Source organism: Trachinotus anak, unplaced genomic scaffold, assembly GCF_046630095.1.
Source record: "Trachinotus anak isolate AG129_WGS33_773 ecotype Australia unplaced genomic scaffold, CSIRO_AGI_Tana_v1 ptg000033l, whole genome shotgun sequence".
Classification (NCBI taxonomy): domain Eukaryota; kingdom Metazoa; phylum Chordata; class Actinopteri; order Carangiformes; family Carangidae; genus Trachinotus; species Trachinotus anak.
The window spans coordinates 6,546,389-6,564,206 of NW_027273884.1; the positions used below are offsets into that span (position 1 = coordinate 6,546,389).

Consider the following 17,818-nt stretch of genomic DNA (forward strand, 5'->3'; position numbering starts at 1 on the left):
GGGAAAGAGAGAATCCCTCCAGAAATGAAAAGACAAGAGAAAATCTGTTTTTGCAGACCACCGCTGCTTTCTCAGCTCTTTTGATTAGCATTAATGTTGCACTGCGGAAGTCTGCTGGCACAACTGTTATAGCTCCCTCCACACACACACACACACACACACACACACACACAGAAAGCTATATCTCTCCCTGCCTGCGTAATTGTAAAGGGAACATTTTTTTTCTTTTAAATTAAATGCATGCTGATTGTTATTGCACCCCCCCGCCCACCCGTGTGCGGAATAGTCGGCAGCGAGGTAAATGCCACTAAGTAAGTGCCACACTATTTTCCGTGGCGGTTGTTAGCAAGGTTTTTGCATGCGAAATAAAAGCAACAGAGAGGAGAAGGAGGAGGGTGGAGGAGTGCTCCTGCGTGTGTCTGAATGTGGGGGCTTATCAGGAAACGGCGGGGGGGGACTGGACATATGTCGCTCCTCTCATTACAGGCCGAGACGGCATAACGAGGCGGTTAGTGGTGCATTTGAAATGGCGTACAGCGGCGGCCGCCACAATCACATGAAGGAAGAAACACAGAGAAGTGGGGAGTGTGGGTTGGGACTTAGACTTAGCACAGTCCAGTCTGTCATTGAGACACACACACACACACACACACACACACACACACACACTGTCAGCCGTGCTTCATTTAAAACACACCGGCTCCACAGCCTCTCCACTGTAGCTGTACATGATCTGGCTTTAATGCCATGTGGGAAACAGCGTGCATAAGTGAGAACGGATAAAACCTTGTCTACATGTAAAAGAGTCTATTTTACATCCTCTGCCTCTAATTGAATTGGAGCAGGAGCAGTTAAAGTGAAAGGCGTGTGTGAGGCACTATTGGTGGTGCACTATTAGGCTGAATTGGATTTGCATGGTCGGATGGTTGCACAAGTAATATGAGTGCTTTTGTAAGTGTAATATTACAGACCTGGACTCACTGATGGTTCACACAGGAGAGAGGCCCTGTGACCACAAATCACCATATTAAAAAAAAAAAAAAGTACGACTTCCATTCACATCAACACACCTGTCCTGGCCTAAAGGGAAAGGTGGGACATCAAATTACAAAAAAACACAAAAAAATAAAACCAGAAAAAGTTTTGTCTAAAGTTCCCACAAACTGCTCAGAATGTGAAATTTCCTGATGATCTTTTTCTCACTCTGCACTGAATCCTAATCAAATGTGAACTGATGTGACACACGTGAAATTATATGTGAAATTGACATTTTCACATCGTACATGTCATGTGAAAAACTTGCATGTGTATGTGTGATGTATATGCATGTGTGATTTTCACATTTGAAATGGTGCCTCCACAAGTGATTAACATGTCAAATGTGTTTCATGTGATACGATTGATTCACATTCCTCATACACTATATCTGTTCTAAAGCCTGTTGTATAAATTACACATCAGATGCAAGTTCTTTACTCGTGCAGTGTGACTCCTCCCCAGCTTTTATTTTTTGGTCATTACATTTTGTAAATTTGTGATGTGAACAGTCTTAACTCTACATGTGTGGTCACTGCTATAATCTCTTTATCGACTCTGATTCATAAATTTGCAGCTGTGTATACACTTTTGCACATTTCTGGTTTCAGTTTTTTCTTTTTTTTGTTTAAGGTTATTTATTTTAAAGACTGAAATAAAGTAATTTGAATGAAACCAAATGTTTGTGCCTGTGAACAGACCCTGTTGATGCAAGATTCCCAGAATCCCTCAGTACAGGCGTCCTCTGTCAGACTGTTTTTGGTAAACACTGCTGTTAGAAAGAGTGAAACGACGGCTTATTTTAGAATGCATCGCACACATTTTCTGAATGTTGAGTGCTGCAAAAAGTGTAAATTTATTTTGGCGGCCAGCTTCTTATTTTAATAAATATTATTCTAAATATTTCTCATGTTGCACATTTAAAATACTGCTCTCTCACCCATCTCTGTGTTTCCTCCGATATTTAGGCTGATACCGTCATATGGGAAAAAAAAAGGAAAAAAAAAAAAAAAAAACTTGAATCTGAAATTCAGCAGGGAGTTAAATGAACAAAACACCCAAACACACACAGATCAGACTAAAGCTCTGTGGCTGTTCACACATTGCGTAACACACACACACACACACATGAATGTGTACATTATTTCATATTTACATCAACCATTTAAGGGGACAGTGTATTTTACACAAAGTGGCATTCATTAAGCCACTAAATGCCCGCTATCATGTATTTCAAAACCGCCACGGACGAACAAAAGCAGTGACAGTGGCGAATACTGTGAAAGTCAATTAGAATTTTATGTACATTTTTAGATCTCTCTTTTTTTTTTTAAATGATAAATGAAGTTACTAATTTTGTCTGTGCTCTTTCACACTGCAGCTTTAATTGCTAATTGTTAACAGCGAATGAATATATTTGCATATTAATTAACTCCCAATTTACATTTTTAATTTGCTGCCTTCAAAGGGTGTGAGATAAAAGGTCGTGTTATTTTAAATAATTTATCCTTTATTGCAGAAAAGATGCTGAAAGGAAAATGTGGGGGTGATTTCTTTAACCCCTAAGAGCTCTGAAAATATATGTTTAAAATACATACATACATATATATATTTATACATATAATTTTTCTATTATTTATATATATATATTTTTTTGTCAGTTAATTAAATGGGCTAAGACGAGAAATTGTGCACTGAAACAGTTTTTAATACAAAGCCACCCGCAGAGGCAGAGCAGCTGTGGACGGCTGAGTGAAGAATAGTGAATGCACCAGAGATGACTTCTGTGGAAGTCAAGTTTGGAAACCAGATCTCCCCCCACCTCCCTCTCTCTGTCTTTTCCTGCTGCCTGCGTGTGTCTCAGAGAGAGAGTGTGAGTGGGAATGCTTTTCTTTTTATCACTCCGTTTTGTCCTCTCTCCCTCCTGACACATCAATTGATTTGGCAGCCAGCGTCTTCGGTTTCCGTCTTTCACCACGAGGCAGCGGCGAGTGGAGGGGGAGCGAACAAGTTCAGAAATTCATTAAGATGAAAAACAGCCGCCACTGTATTCCTTGCGAGGAGGACGAAGTGCTGCGTGTGTGTTTCTCTCTTTCTCTTTCTCTTTACATGTGTGTGTGTGAGTGTGTGTTATATGGGTATCCAGCCAGTTGCTCGCACATTCGTACCGAGTATCGTTTGTTGGCTCGGTGCCACAAACAAACCAGTTTCACAAGCAGTCGCCAGCCGGACGCCAGCACACCTTTTTTTTTTTTCCTTCTCTAGTTGTTGCAGTGACAGACAGAAAAATTCAGAGGTGACAGAAAAGCATACAGAGACTGTGAAATAGACCAAGCTATAACCAACCCAAACACGTCTTTACTCCAGCTGGGATTTCATGGTCTACAGGGGGTGATGCAGTGGATGGATGGAATAAAAATAAATGATAAATGAATCAACCAGACCATGAATCATTTTTAATTTGTTATAGTTTTGGAATCAAACTAATTTAAAAAAAATTTAATCAAACTCAAATGAGGTGAAATTATAATCTCCAGTCCTTCCTATCAGAGCTGAAAGCCTCCTTTGATTATTTATAAAACAGCGTATGTTCCACATACATACATCCTGCACACACACACACACACACACACACACACACACACACATATACACACATTCCCATGCAGTGAACATATACTGCAGATACATTTGTGTGCATGAGTATGTGTGTGTGTGTGTGTGTGTGTGTGTGTGTGTGTGTGTGTGTGTGTGTCAGTTAAGATGATTACAGGGGGAAATTCAACCACCTCTACCAATTACACACCAGCGTGTTGTATACATAAACAGTGCAATTTATGTCCCATTGATCTGCCTAATTCTTTCAACAAGAGCACATTATGGCCGCTGTCCTTTTGTCTCCCGCCTTGCTCCGCTCTCTCTGCAGCACAAGAGCCAAGTGAGGAGAGCCTTCCATGTTCCTTTTGTATTCCCCGTGTCCCTTTGAACAATGAATCATATTTAGCGATGACCGAGGAAATGTGGCTCCGCTCGCAAACAAGAAGGCAGCAGTTCAGTGAGCCAGCCAAGAGGAGTCGGTGTGGAAGAGTCAGGGTTTGACTGACGCGTGGCTGTGATGGGCATGACAGGGTCGAGACGAGTCAGTGCAGGGCCTGAAGCAGAAGTGGACTCCCCACACTCCATGTTCTTGATGAAAACCAAAACTAACAAATTATTGTTTTACAGTGTTTTAATATTTAAAATTATGAAAACCGGAAATGTGGTGTAGTTATAACAACCAGCTTAAAAAATAAAGCCCCAGTCAGCTTGGTTTCAAACCCTCAGTTTTTCTGTTTAACATTAAATGTTCATGTCTATATAAGCAAAACTCTAAGGTAATACATACAATTTTAACCACTTGTGAAGAGTTTAACTCTGATCTGCTTCATCAGGACTTTGTGGGTGTGGTTTAAACAGCTTTGATTGACAACATTAGCAAACAACCCAGAATCAGCACAATTTAGCTGTGTCCCAATTCAGAGGCTGCACCGAAGGCTCCACCCGTTGGAGTCTTCGGTGCCCAACCTATCCCAAGATTCATTGCGCACCAATATGGCATTAAACAACAATGACAGAGAGCCTGAGGACTGCACTTTTAAATGTAAAAATTGAGTGTCAGCTCCTCAAGTTTATGTAGAAAAAAAGTAATGTGTTGATAAGGTTGCTAGGCAACAACAGCCGCACTTTGCGGTGCAACGGTAAGGACGGGTACAGCCAATGGTTCGGCCTTTGCGGAGGCCACACCTTCATAGATCTGAATTGGGACACAGCTTTGATTCAAATGTTGTTGAATCATGATTGGTGCTTAGAAATCTGTGATGTCACCTTTTCCACCTGAGCCCCGCCCACTCGAAACCAGTGAGAAAAACAAGGACAAAAAGACAGAAATTTCTCAGATAGTCACAGCTGTTGTTGCACGCGTTGCTAAGAGTTACTTCTCTGAAGATATGTGTGCACCTCGCCATAGGTCTATGCAGAGAAAGGGTTCATGGGTAACTGCAGGTCCCAGAGGTCACTGATGTGGGTGAAACCCGTGCGTCAAGCAAGCTGATTGTTCAGGACTTGAGTTCAAAATAGGGATGAAAACAAACTTAAACACAGCACTTACAAATATAAAAGAAACCACGACAAAAATCCAAAAGAAAAAAGAATCAGAATAAGAAAATATTTTTCAGGACAAGCACAGTAAACACGAACAGGCACAAACCAGTCATTTCACATGTTTGATATTTTTATTGTAATGTGTAAATCAGCCCACCACAGTTAAAATCATTCAAATACAATAAGCAGAAAAAAAAATCTTACACAGTATCTTCAGTGTGGCTTCTTTCCTGTGAAAAGTACAAATGAGAGTAAAACCTAAGCTACTTCACAATTTTAATTTGCTCACTTTTGGGGCCCCCTGGTGGATGTGGGGCCCTAACTGAAGTTTCCACTAACTGATATTTCATGCTGATATTCAGTCTCTAAAACTCTGACAATCGTTCATGCTAAATGGGGAAAAAAAGGCTCATTAAATATCCCACAGAACTGTATTTCTATAGTTGAGACCAAACTCATTAAATAATGTCAGGGTTAGCAGCTGTTGACCTCTGCCTGGCCTCATCACTGATAAGAAATATTTACATACAACATTATCTGGAGGAGTCAGAGGTGAAACCTGCTTTTATTAATAAAGAGTCAAATTCAGCTCTGTATTTTAACCCCAGTCACAATGATCCCTGCTATCTGTCTCTGTTTTGCCTGTCAGTAACAAAAAAAAAAAAATCTGTGTTTTCCACCATCCGCACAAATCTGCCACCTCCGGTGATTGATGCAGTCAAATTAGATGTATGTGGAACAGTGGCTCTGGCAAATGAACACATCAACTGATGACCAGCTGTTTCTAATTATTATACACTGGTTAATTAGGACGCCGTGTCACCATCAACGGCGGCGGTAAACTGTGTGAAATTCATAATTCATGCTCTGGCGTCCAATAAGCCTCTCTGATCAAACCTGGTACAGTGTGGCATGGATGGAGAGGCCGTGCAGAAAGAGACCAGGGAGGGTGGATGATGCACTGCTGTTGCCAAATATCTGTGTGTGTCTGTGTGTGTGTGTGTGTGTTTGTATTCGCGCCTTTCCCTCACACCTCCTGCTTCTACCCCTCTCTCTGTCTCTCTCAGCAGGGTGTGTGTGTAGGTGGCAGTGTGAAATGTCTGGATCTCAAAGGTAAGCTGAACGCCTCACTCCATCATTATTAAATATGACTGAGAACTTTATGTGACACGAGACACTGAATTATTTTCTAATGTTTTACATGTTCATTGAAAGTGTTATTAGAAAATATGGGACAATAGTTAAAAAATATTTGAGATAATTTTATAACTTTACTGCTTCATGTAAACATGAACATCAGTTAATAAGAAAATCTCTTGTAATATGTGTGATACATTTGATACCTCTCTCTCTCTCTCTCTCACTCTCTCACACACACACACACACGCGCACACAATATGTTACATTTACTGTAAGTCTCGAACACTTGCCAAGTGTGTGTTTATTTATGGAAATGATCTTGTTGAACAAAATGTGTGCACAGCCTTTGTTTGCAATTTATAACCTATTTTTATGTGTTCAACAAAAAACACAGAATTTCCATTAGAAATCCACCATAAAAAACTGCTTGGTTGTCGTTCAAAAAGACCCCATGACTGGACTCTGCGGGGTGGGATAATTCCACTTGTTCCCGATGCAGTGTCTAATTTTTCAAGAATATTCTAGAAACAACACAGAACATGTCAGATCATTAAGGACATGACCTCACAGTTCCCAACTTTTTCAAAAATCTCAAAAATGTTGGTAGCTCACATCTGATCCTATAATAATACGGAAGCCAGATAAAGCCTTCTCAGAGCACTTTTTATTTCAATAATAATGATTGAACATTCAGGACTTGAACTGAGAGCAGGGGAAACTTGTAGGAAGCTTCACAGTCTCCACAGTGATGAGGCCTTAATACAAGACAAAAAAACAAAAAGAAACAATAGGAGTTTTTAAGCATTTTTAATGTTTTTCAATGTTCCTAAAGATCATTTCATCTTAAAACATAAAAGAAAAACCATTTTTTTAAAAATGTTATGCTATTTTGTGTTTTTATTTACTACATTTTTTTTAACCAAAATTGTTCTGTTTTGCAAATGATTTGTCGTCCCACTTGCAACACCTTCATGAGGCCATGAAGGTTAAGAACCACCATTTTGACCCAGTCACGCCCATAAATCCTAAATCTTATTCTGGTCCCAATCCTGTATTAATCTCAACCCTAGCATCAATTGAAACCATTGCCTATGTCCTAACTCTGATCTTTACAGTTATTGATTTAATTTTATTTATTTATTTTTAATTTAACCCTTACAATAATCTAAACTTAAAATACAACATTAAAACTAAACTAAACACAATTTTAGACATAATCCAGATTTTACTCCAAATAGAATATCTAACCCTCTTAAAATAAATTTGCCTGTAGCACTTACATCAAACTAAACCCGAGCCTAATTAAAACCCCAAATTTAACCCTGTCTTCTGAAGCAGGAACCACAGAGGAAGGGTCCTAAATCCAAAGGTTTCCATGTCAGGGGTCCTTTAGGAAGTAGTCTGCCAACCTTCCTGACAACTGAGTCAAATGTTGGATTGTAGAACTGGATATGTTAATCTGAGGAGAGGCTTACAAAGTTTTACTTAAGAGTGAAAGATGTCAGTTTGTCCCTCCTTGACTCTTCTGTCACCAGAATGCGATTTGTCTTGAAGGCCTAATTTTTGTCTGAAACCAAAACTGTGCTGTTTCTGCCTTGCATTGACATATTGATCTGATTTAATGGCATATACTGTATATATCTGACAAGTCAGCCAGTTTTGGAAAAAAGCTCTTCCCGAAACGTGTGCACTTCTTTTCCCAGTTCAATTAAACAGCCACCTGAACTTCACTGTGGTACAAGAGCTGCAAACAATTTGCATCACATCTTTCACACAAAGCAGTGAAACACCTTCAATTGAGTGCATTATTTCACATTCATGTCTTCACATCGTGACATCATTTTCGGTGCAACACTGTCCCTGTGTAAGAAACAGTGCGTCCACTTGCTGTTTGGTGCCCTCTCTCGGATCTGTTTGACAGCACCACCATGTGCTCCTGTCACCTGTACAGAACTTCCATTCAAGACCTTTTTCTGGGAAGTAATCATCAAGGCAGCACATTACATTATCTTGTTCTTGTGAGAAGCTCTTTGCAAAACATTGTGGCATTGCTAAAACCAGTCATTCTCATAGTGTTCCCTGATGGTGGAACAAGCTATTAAAATCTATCAGAGCAGGAGCATCCCTCCTTATCTTTCAGAATCTCTTGAAGACTCATGTCTTCCGAGAGCACCTCCTCTCCTAACACCTTTAATAAGCTAACATGCCTAACTTACCTAGTACACTTACTATGAACTTTCGATGCACTTCTTTACTTGATCTCCTTGCACTTATTAGATGTAGCACTTGTTCCTTACACCAAGGTCTCCTACTGCACTGAAGCTTTAGTGTTGTTCCTCACTTGCAAGTCACTTTGGATGAAAGCATCTGCTAAATGTAAATTTTAAAAATAAATCACAGTCAGGCAGCACAGCAACAACAACAACAACACTCTTGCCAGGTCATGTAGCCTTCTCATGTTAGTCTGTATTACTGTATATCACATAGTATATGTGCAAGCACATTTGACTACCGTATATGACATCTCACTCTTTGTTTGTGTCCACCACTGTAGCTCTGCTCCTTGCTGTGTCCTAATGACAAAGGATCCCAGGGTGGTGCTTTCACTTGAGATCATTACGGGCAAAGACCAAGACTTTTCATGACTCAAATTGGAGAATACAGGTTCTCCTGCTTGCAGGGACAGTAAGGGTCTGGCTTGATAACGCTGGTTGAAGTAGTGAGCCTGTTTAGCCTTTTCTCTCTAATCCTCCATCTGCTGGGCTATTTTGGTGGGAGATTTTTCTTGAGTGTGGGGAGCATGGTTCTGACTTTTCTCCCCATCAGGGAGTAGGGGCTGGACCTACAGCTCATTAGAGCCATCACAGGATCTTCATGTTTGAGAATTTTCTTTGCCATCTGCACAGCAATCTCTGCATACCCATTGCCATGTTGGTGGAAGTTCCAGTGTTTGAAGTCAGGTGCCTTGCAAACTCCTTCACTCATTGTTGAGGGCAGGTGCAGTGTTTCTTTAAATCTGTAGTTGGGGTGTGCTCGTTATTCCGGAAGGCTGTGGCAGAAGTTGAAGTTGAGCCTGTTGAGATAAACACAGATGCAGGCTTTACCTGTGTTCTTCTTCAAGACTAACACCATAGATACACACCAGTCAATGGGCCATGTCACCCTCTGGATATCCCATTTCTCTCAATCTTCTGGAATTCCTCCTTTCCCTTTTGTAGCATAGGGAGAGGTATGTATCGTGCTACATGTACAGAATGTGGCTCAGCATTGTCTTTAATGTCTCATGTTGACTATATGCCTGCAGGTGTCCTTTGTTGCACACCATTTCATGCCATCTCCTCACAAGATTCATTCTCACAGACAACAGCCTGCTGAGTAAGTTGTTTATGGAGCATCCATGAAGGATGATTCAAGTGGGTGGGTCTTTCTTTTCCTGTGGGTCACAGTGCTCCGGATCTCCCCTATGCACTCCAGCTCGCCACCTCAGCTATCCAGTGGAATATTGCAGGCTCCTGTGGTCTTCTAGGGATGAGTGAGTGGTAGGGCTCCTTGCAGATAATGTTCACATCTGCCCAGTGTCAGTTTTGAATTCAACCAGCAGCTCCTCAGACCGTTGGAGAGTAAGATCAGCCTCCATGTTGGCTGGTTGGCAGTTGCGGGTGATGCCAATCTAACGTTGTGGGTGATGGAGTTCCTACAACGAGCTTGCATTGTTCAACCCTGTCAGTGGAAGTGGAGGAGACATGCAGGCCAATAGGATCACCAAAAGGGCTCTCCATGATGTTTAACACTCCTCACTGGCTGATGAAGCTATGCTAGTGCTATCACTAACAAGCTGACTATCAAGTCTGTGGCTAACGCTATCGGGACTGCCTGTCACATCTAAGGTAATGTTAGGAGAGATGTGCTGTTAAACTAACTGACATATGTCTCTGGCAGAGACGCCTTGTCTGAAGAAGTGGCTCACACAAACCATTGTAACACAGTTAGCAAAGCTTGTAGACTAGGCTTGGAGTGAATTAATCTCAATTTGATTCTAATCCTGACGTTAAAGTAAAACCTAATAACACTGAAGGTCTTAAAACTTTGCCAGGTCTCACAAGTGCAGAAGTACAGCAGCAGACACATGTGCATACAGCAGCAGGGTGAAGTTGTGTGTGATGCCATGATGGGCGTCACTGTCGTCACGCACTGATGACATCTGACTGCGGGTGTTGCTGCCTTATTATCTCCCTGACGCAGGGCGGATTAGAAAAATGGGATTTCAGATGGCGCTCCCTTCCACCCCACACGCCCTCTGCCATCACTCAGTTAAGTGATTATTGTTAAAACAGAGGAGAAAAGTATCATTTTGGAAATAATTATGATAGTAATTATCATTTCCCCCTTCTTGGCTGGGAAGATAAGAACCCAGGAGAGAGAGAGGGGGAGATTGAGTCTTGTTTGATCAGTCACAGTTTGATTTGGAGTGTGACTTCTGATCAGGGTTGGGGAGCCACAGTAATCAGATTACAAAATGTTAACTGCAATCACTTAAATCCAATAGTGAAGACACATCAGTCATAAGATTGCTTACATATATATATATATATATATATATATATATATATATATATATATATATATACACACATATTTGGCGTATGAAGCAGTGACACATTCCAGTCATCAGATTAGGAAATGTAACAGTGACAGTGATTCCTGATAATCATTCCTAAAAACACAATACAGAAACACAGAAATCACAGAAACAATAGGATTAATGGTTGGATATCAAAAATAAAATAATAATGTGGAAGAGAAGAAGGAGAAACAAAAAGCTTTAAACAAAAAACGGTTCATTTCACAAGTTTGTACAGATGGTAGATCACAGCTGTGTAGTGAAAGTGAGGATAAAATACAACTTTATTCATTCAAAAGGACAGGAAGCATCACTGTTTGTGATGTGATATACATGGTAACATATGAATATACTCATAGTAGCTACACAGTAAATATAGCATTTATACTATTTTGTAGATAAACTACAAGCTTTGGTTGGTATCTCGCAAATGACGTTTGTTCATTAAAACTAGCAAGGAAAACAAAAGAAACAGGAAATAACATTTGGTGAATTATTTTGAAATATTTAAATATTCGCGTGGCATTGGTCATATTTCTGCTGTAAACCTTCCACTGTTTGGAAGTTGGTGTGTATCAATAAGAAGAAAAATAAATGTCAATTCATTCATTTCAATTCAAGTTTTAGGTTTTACACAGTTAGTGTGGCGATACAGACTCTCATACCAAACTGAGTGTCCTATATGAAATGCTCAAATGAACAAATACACATACCCTTACACCCCTAATGCATAGATGCAAAGTAAATACATGCATACAGACATACATGCTTAAGTAAAACTGTAGTAGTAGTAAAAAGAAAAGAACAAAAGAAGTGTGCGACGCATGAATGAAACTACAGGGGCTGCAAGCTTTGAATTAAAAGCAATAAACACACTGTACGAAAAGTTGCAACTACCTTTGTGTATTAATATAACACCATTTAAAAACATACATAAAGGTGTATCTCTATTACTGTTACATGTATTACAAATTACATAGGAATGTAAAGAACAAATGAATAAAGAAAAGATGAACTGTGTGAAGCAGAGCATCATAAGGAAATGAAATAAAAACAGTAGGAAATGCTAAAAAAAACAAAAGTTGAGGTATATGACAGTAAAACAAAAACCTCTTGTCAGTATCAGTATCAGTATCCAGCAGTAGGAGGGAAAAATAAAACAATTACAAATAAAAGTGATGCTTTCAAATTATTACTAGCTAAAATACCAAAATACAGTATTTGTGAAAATTTAGAGTCTATGTCAGAATGTGTAGTAAAAATGATATTGAAGGTAAAAGTGCACATTATGCACATGTCAGTGTAATATTACTGTATAATATTGTCTCATTAATATAATTGCAGACACATTAACAGTTTAATGTTGTCGGTGGTCAGAGTGAAGATTTTTACTACTTTACATACTTATGGTTTAAACAATAATAACTTTTCCATCTGAAATGAATCGGACTCAAGTAAACTGAACTAGGTTCTGGTGAATATTAATAATGAAAGATTTTTTATACTCTGTTACATATTGTTATTATATTGTATGTGCGTTAAATTATTTATTCCATACTCTCTAAGATTTTGGTATCTCAAAGTAATCAGACTAAGTTAAGGAATTTCAGAAGTTCAGCTGGTGTATAAAGGTGCGTCACTTTATTGATTACGATGTTGTGCAGGCAGTCAGTAATCAATGGACACTTGAGCAGTCACATCTTGGAAGCAATCATGAAAAACAACATCCAGTTCCCTCTAACTGGAGCTGTCATCATTATTTCTCTTTCTCTGTTTCTGATTAAGTCTCAGAACTTTATTAAAAGAAACACACACACACACACACACACACACACACACACACACACACAGACACACACACACACACACACACACACACACACAGACACACACACACAAATAAACTTTGCCTATGGAGGAAGTTGTTTTGTCGTGATTTCAGAAAAAAAAGGATAAAGCACATTTAGAGCTGTGCAATTTTGCCTGTTAGCAAACAGGCTCCCAATTATCTTGTGTTTGATTGCTTGCCTCTATCAAGGTGAGCGATTAGACCACCGCTCCTGTGAAGCTCTGGAAGTCGTCCTGAAATCGCTGCACTTTGATTTCATCAATCTGCAGGCAACCCAACTGGAAGAAAATGTGAGTTTTATGAGCAAAACTTATTTTCCTCATCTTCGTCTTCCAATTCCAATACAGTTTCATATTCAGGCCTCACCCTGTATCAGATTAGAGGCTATTTTTTTCCTCCCAAAAGAACTTCATAACATTCCTGTCAAATTTGAGGCCTCGCTTTCTTCATTTTTTTTCTCCTTCACTATTTCTTCTCTTCCAGGGAGCATCGTCTTTGCTGGATATGATTTTGTACTATGAATCTACAACCCATCTTGACATTTCTGACAACGGCAGTATGGGAACATCCGGTTGGAGGGCCCTCACTCATTTGATAAAGCAGGTTGGCTGACGCAGTGGAACAGTAATCTTTTCTTGTAAGGCTTTCTCTGGGGGATAATGTACATCCTGGAAACTGAGTTTGTTGCACTCTACGTGGATTGGAGATGCAGGGCAGAGCGAACAGGTTGCAAACTTCATACGCAGCAAACATGATGCGTAAACACATCAAAACACACACACACACATGCACACACACACACACACAGTGGGTCACTGCAGCAGCAAGCGCCAGCAATCAGCAGTGAGGGGAGAAACAATGGGTCCACATCATAGCCGACCACTGACTGATTTCATGTGTGTGTGATCAGAGTGACACATGTTGAGGGAAATCAAAATAAGGACTTTGAGCAGGACAAATACTCTTTTCCCAAAAACAAAGCAAACAGGATTGAAATGTTGAAATAAGAAATAAACTACAAGTAGAGAAACATTTTATTTAACGATAACTAGAGAAAAATAAGGAACTAAGCAAAGGATCAAAATAAATTATATACAGACACAGAGTTTCCTGGTATTGGTGTTTTTGACCTTTTTATACATTTGTTAGAGAAATTTGATTTTGTAGTGCATTCCACAATGGGAGGGATGTAGTATGTAGTGTATGTATGTATGTATGTAGTATTTTTGTGTGATGTTAACTAGAAATTCAATGCTTGTTCTTCACGATGACTCCTAACTGGACCTGAGAGAGAATAATTCTGTATTGATGGATTTGGAGCTCAGTCAATCAGACAAGGATTTCCATTAGTTTTGGATCGTGTCACAAGCATAAAACAGCTGCTCTGTTGTTTCTTCATTGATGTGGGTCTGCCGTGGTGAAAATACAATGGTGCGTCACTGTGGGACAGCATAATTTCCTTTCATACAGGAAAGTCCATTGTTTCCTATGCTAAAGGAGATAAGATAAGAAGCATTAAGGCTCCTTTCCTTATCATTTAGAGAGTTGGACCAGCTCTCATCATGGCTGACACTTAGATACTTCCAGATCATTTCACTCAGTGAGGAACTTTCCTAGGAAGAAAAGATACTGTAACATGCAGTGCATAGAAGTACCTGGATGTTGTACTCCAAACAGTCAAAGAACTGAGTGTAAAACAATGGACACTTTTCACCCTCAGTGCCATCTTGGCTGTGTAGCAGAACGCAAAGGACCAACAATGTATTTTCAGACTTGCAAAAAAACAAAAAACAGCATTCCATTTGAGTTAAGTGACAACAGTAGTGTTTGATTTAACACTACCCTGTTAATATTAATCATGATCAGGCTTATATAATGGTGGATGACAACTCACCAACTTTCACCAAAATCCCACACCCAGTTTACGCAGCCAATCCTGCCTCCTACAAATTACATTCATGTACAACTAATCTGCATTAGCACAGTAGCTAACATATTTCATGTTAAATGTGATGCTGAGTGGTTTTAGAATGTGAGAACGCAGCATTTCATTTGGTCACATCGTAAAACTGTTAACTGCCAACAGATTTTACTCCCCCCCCCCAACATCAGCCGCTGGTGGCAACTAAAACCTCTGCAGCTCTAAGTACTTGGTTAAAGTTTGGGTAAATAGTAATGTTCAGAAGATCGAAACCCAACAACATAGACTGCAGTAGGAGGCAGGATGTGAATCCTAGTCCCTGGGGTCAAAGTCCTGAGCTTTTTGCACCCAAACACCCACCTCCTCCTCCTGTGGAGTATCGGGATCTCACACTCACTGATTATTGGACAAAATGGCCACAGAGCATGAGGCAGTAATTCCATTTCCAAAACAAATAAGTGGAGTAGAATATAATCACACTTTGCAGGACATAGTTTTAGTCAGTTAAAGTGCATCACCACTCGTGTTGTGACAAAACTGAAGCTACAGAGTTCATTTGAGTTATTTGAGTTATTAACATTTATACCTTTGCGCCCCTAAACCTCCAGCATCATCCGGCACAACAAAATACCAACCATCTAATGCCAAACCAGTACCCACAATGCCCCCGTATCTGCCCCAACTACCTGACCACCACGTCACTCAGGCACATTTTCTTCCTCCTCCTGGTTCACTCAGTGTTTGATGTGAGGGCGGACAGACAGGTGGGCCCAGTGTCAGACTCTAACTCTTCAGCACCACCTCTCCACCCTTCTTCTAACAGGTCTGAGTGTTTGACAGCAGATGGTGAAGCTTTTTTTTTTCCTCCATGCATCCTCGCCCTTTCTTCCTCTTCCTCTCCTTTTGGCCAGATTAGACATGTCTTCCACTGTTTCTATGTCTGTACTTATTGTATGTCTGCACAATGTGTGTGTGTTTCAGAGTGTGCGTCTGTCCAGACTAGATGTGTGTAACATGCCCATGGTGGACTACCCAGCCCTCTCTCTATCTAAAGCTCTGCTGACCAGCCGGCTCACAGTGCTGCACCTTCACAATGCCCAGCTCAGCGGCATGCCACTATACACACTGGGTATGACGCAAACACACACACACACACACTGACCACCAAGATCTTATTTGTTTGAAATAATCGTTATGTGTAAGTGTGGACTGTGTGTACAAAGCCGTGTGTGTACAAGTGTGTGTAAATGTGTGTGGGTAGTGTGTGTAGGTAGTGTGTGTGTATGTATGTGTGTTTGTGTGTGTCCTGTGGCCAGCAGGACCAGATTTTGACCTGTGACCCTCTCTGCAGGTCTGGACCCGGATTAGAGGCCTAATCTCTTACCTGTCACTTTACACACCACTGCACACATCTATAAAGGTTCTGGCAGCCAGGACACACACACACACACACACACACACACTCACACAAGCACATACATTTTGGATTCATGTATAGTCTCTTGAGCCAAAATCTGACCTTAGATATGCACATTTTTGTATTGGTATATATCTAAATATGATCTGTACACACTCACACACTTCTTAAAGTCATTTGCTTACACACACACACACACACACACACACACACTTAAAGCACATGAACACTTGTTTATGATCTTCATAAACTATTAAAAGTGTCATTTGAAATAATCAAAGCAACAATAGAGCGACTTGAGCGAGGTCCGTCCTCTCTGACCTTCACTGATTGGCTGCTGCTGTATCTCTGAACAGTGTATGAGATGATGAAGCGGGGTGGAGAGGTAACGGTGGGTCATGTGACCCACAAATGAATAGGGTGTAGATACAGGCACACACACACATACACACAATTACTGGATGAGTATACACACGTATAATTCACTCACCACGGGTGAACACAACACTCAGAGGGGGGTTGAGTGCTGTACATGGATGGACACACACACAAACACACACACACACACACAGAGTCAGGAGCAGTTAGTAACAGGCTTAAGTTTCTGAGCCAGACGGTGATGTCACAGTAAAAGTCATTTTCTCACTCTGTATTAATTTTCATTATCAGATAATCAAACTATAATAAACTGTGGTGCATGATCTGAAGTCAGTAAAACAATCTGACTTCCTGTTGGGACACAAACATCCAAACAGTGATCTCAGCCTCTCGTGTCCTCTCAGCTGGGAGCAGAAAAAGACCCAAATGGACGCAGTATGCCGCCCACTCTTCCCAACAGCAACAGCCACTTCCTGAATCAGTTTGATATTTTAGAGTCTCACACCACAGCCCACCCCTCCCTCCTCCTGCATTCATCCCTCACCCCACCCCACCCTATTCTCTCTGCCTTTACCGAGCTCGCCGCCACCCCTCCTTCCCTCCCAACAGGGGGCCCTGGCTGAGGATCATTGCCTTCGATCGGAGGGGCCTCTGATTGCGGGTTTGGGCGCTCGCGGTGGAGTTGACCGGATCAATCCCACCGATTCCACCATTTGGTCCCCACTGTGCCTAATGACAATGTTGGCATTCCACATGCAGCCCAACAGGCTTGATCAAATCTGCAGCATCGATCGGGATGCGAGGGCGGCGAGGGCCCAGGCAGACACAGACACACGTGTATCACAGTACAGTATACATTACACAAATGCACTGGGAATGCCCACCACAAAAATACAAAATAACTGTCCACAGCACCATTTAAAGCTGTGATAGAGTGCCGAAATGAAAAGATTGAAAAGAAAGAAAACAAGGTGTGCGATGACGTTCTGTAACAGAGGGTCGTGAAATTTGACAGGCGTTGTGTAAGGTCTCCCGGGCTGAGCAGGCAGAGCTCTGGCTTCAGCCACGTCTCATTCATGTGAGCACAGAGTACCACTTGATCTTCACTGCAGTAATTTCAGGAGGCGACGATTCCTGCTGTGCTCTCGTTTTCATGCTCAAGTTCACTTGCCATCAATCAGTCTACTATAGTTACAATCCAGGGGCCTCATGTTCGGCACTCACAGGACCATATCTCATGTCTATATGTTTTAATTGGGTGAGGGGTTAGAGGGTGGTCCGCCTTCTCCATCGCAAGTTGAAAACAGCAAATTTCCT

At 40.9% G+C, this 17,818-nt stretch overlaps 1 protein-coding gene across 1 annotated transcript in view; it reads left to right on the top strand.

The window, feature by feature from the left end:
• The window catches only part of LOC139614260 (protein phosphatase 1 regulatory subunit 37), a 69,299-nt gene that overhangs the window by 9,335 nt on the left and 42,146 nt on the right, over nt 1–17,818 (top strand). The window contains exons 3-6 of the mRNA XM_071471453.1: nt 6,243–6,288; nt 12,975–13,075; nt 13,269–13,388; nt 15,688–15,835. Coding sequence (XP_071327554.1) covers nt 6,243–6,288; nt 12,975–13,075; nt 13,269–13,388; nt 15,688–15,835 — 415 coding nt within the window. The remainder of the gene's footprint in view (nt 1–6,242; nt 6,289–12,974; nt 13,076–13,268; nt 13,389–15,687; nt 15,836–17,818) is intronic.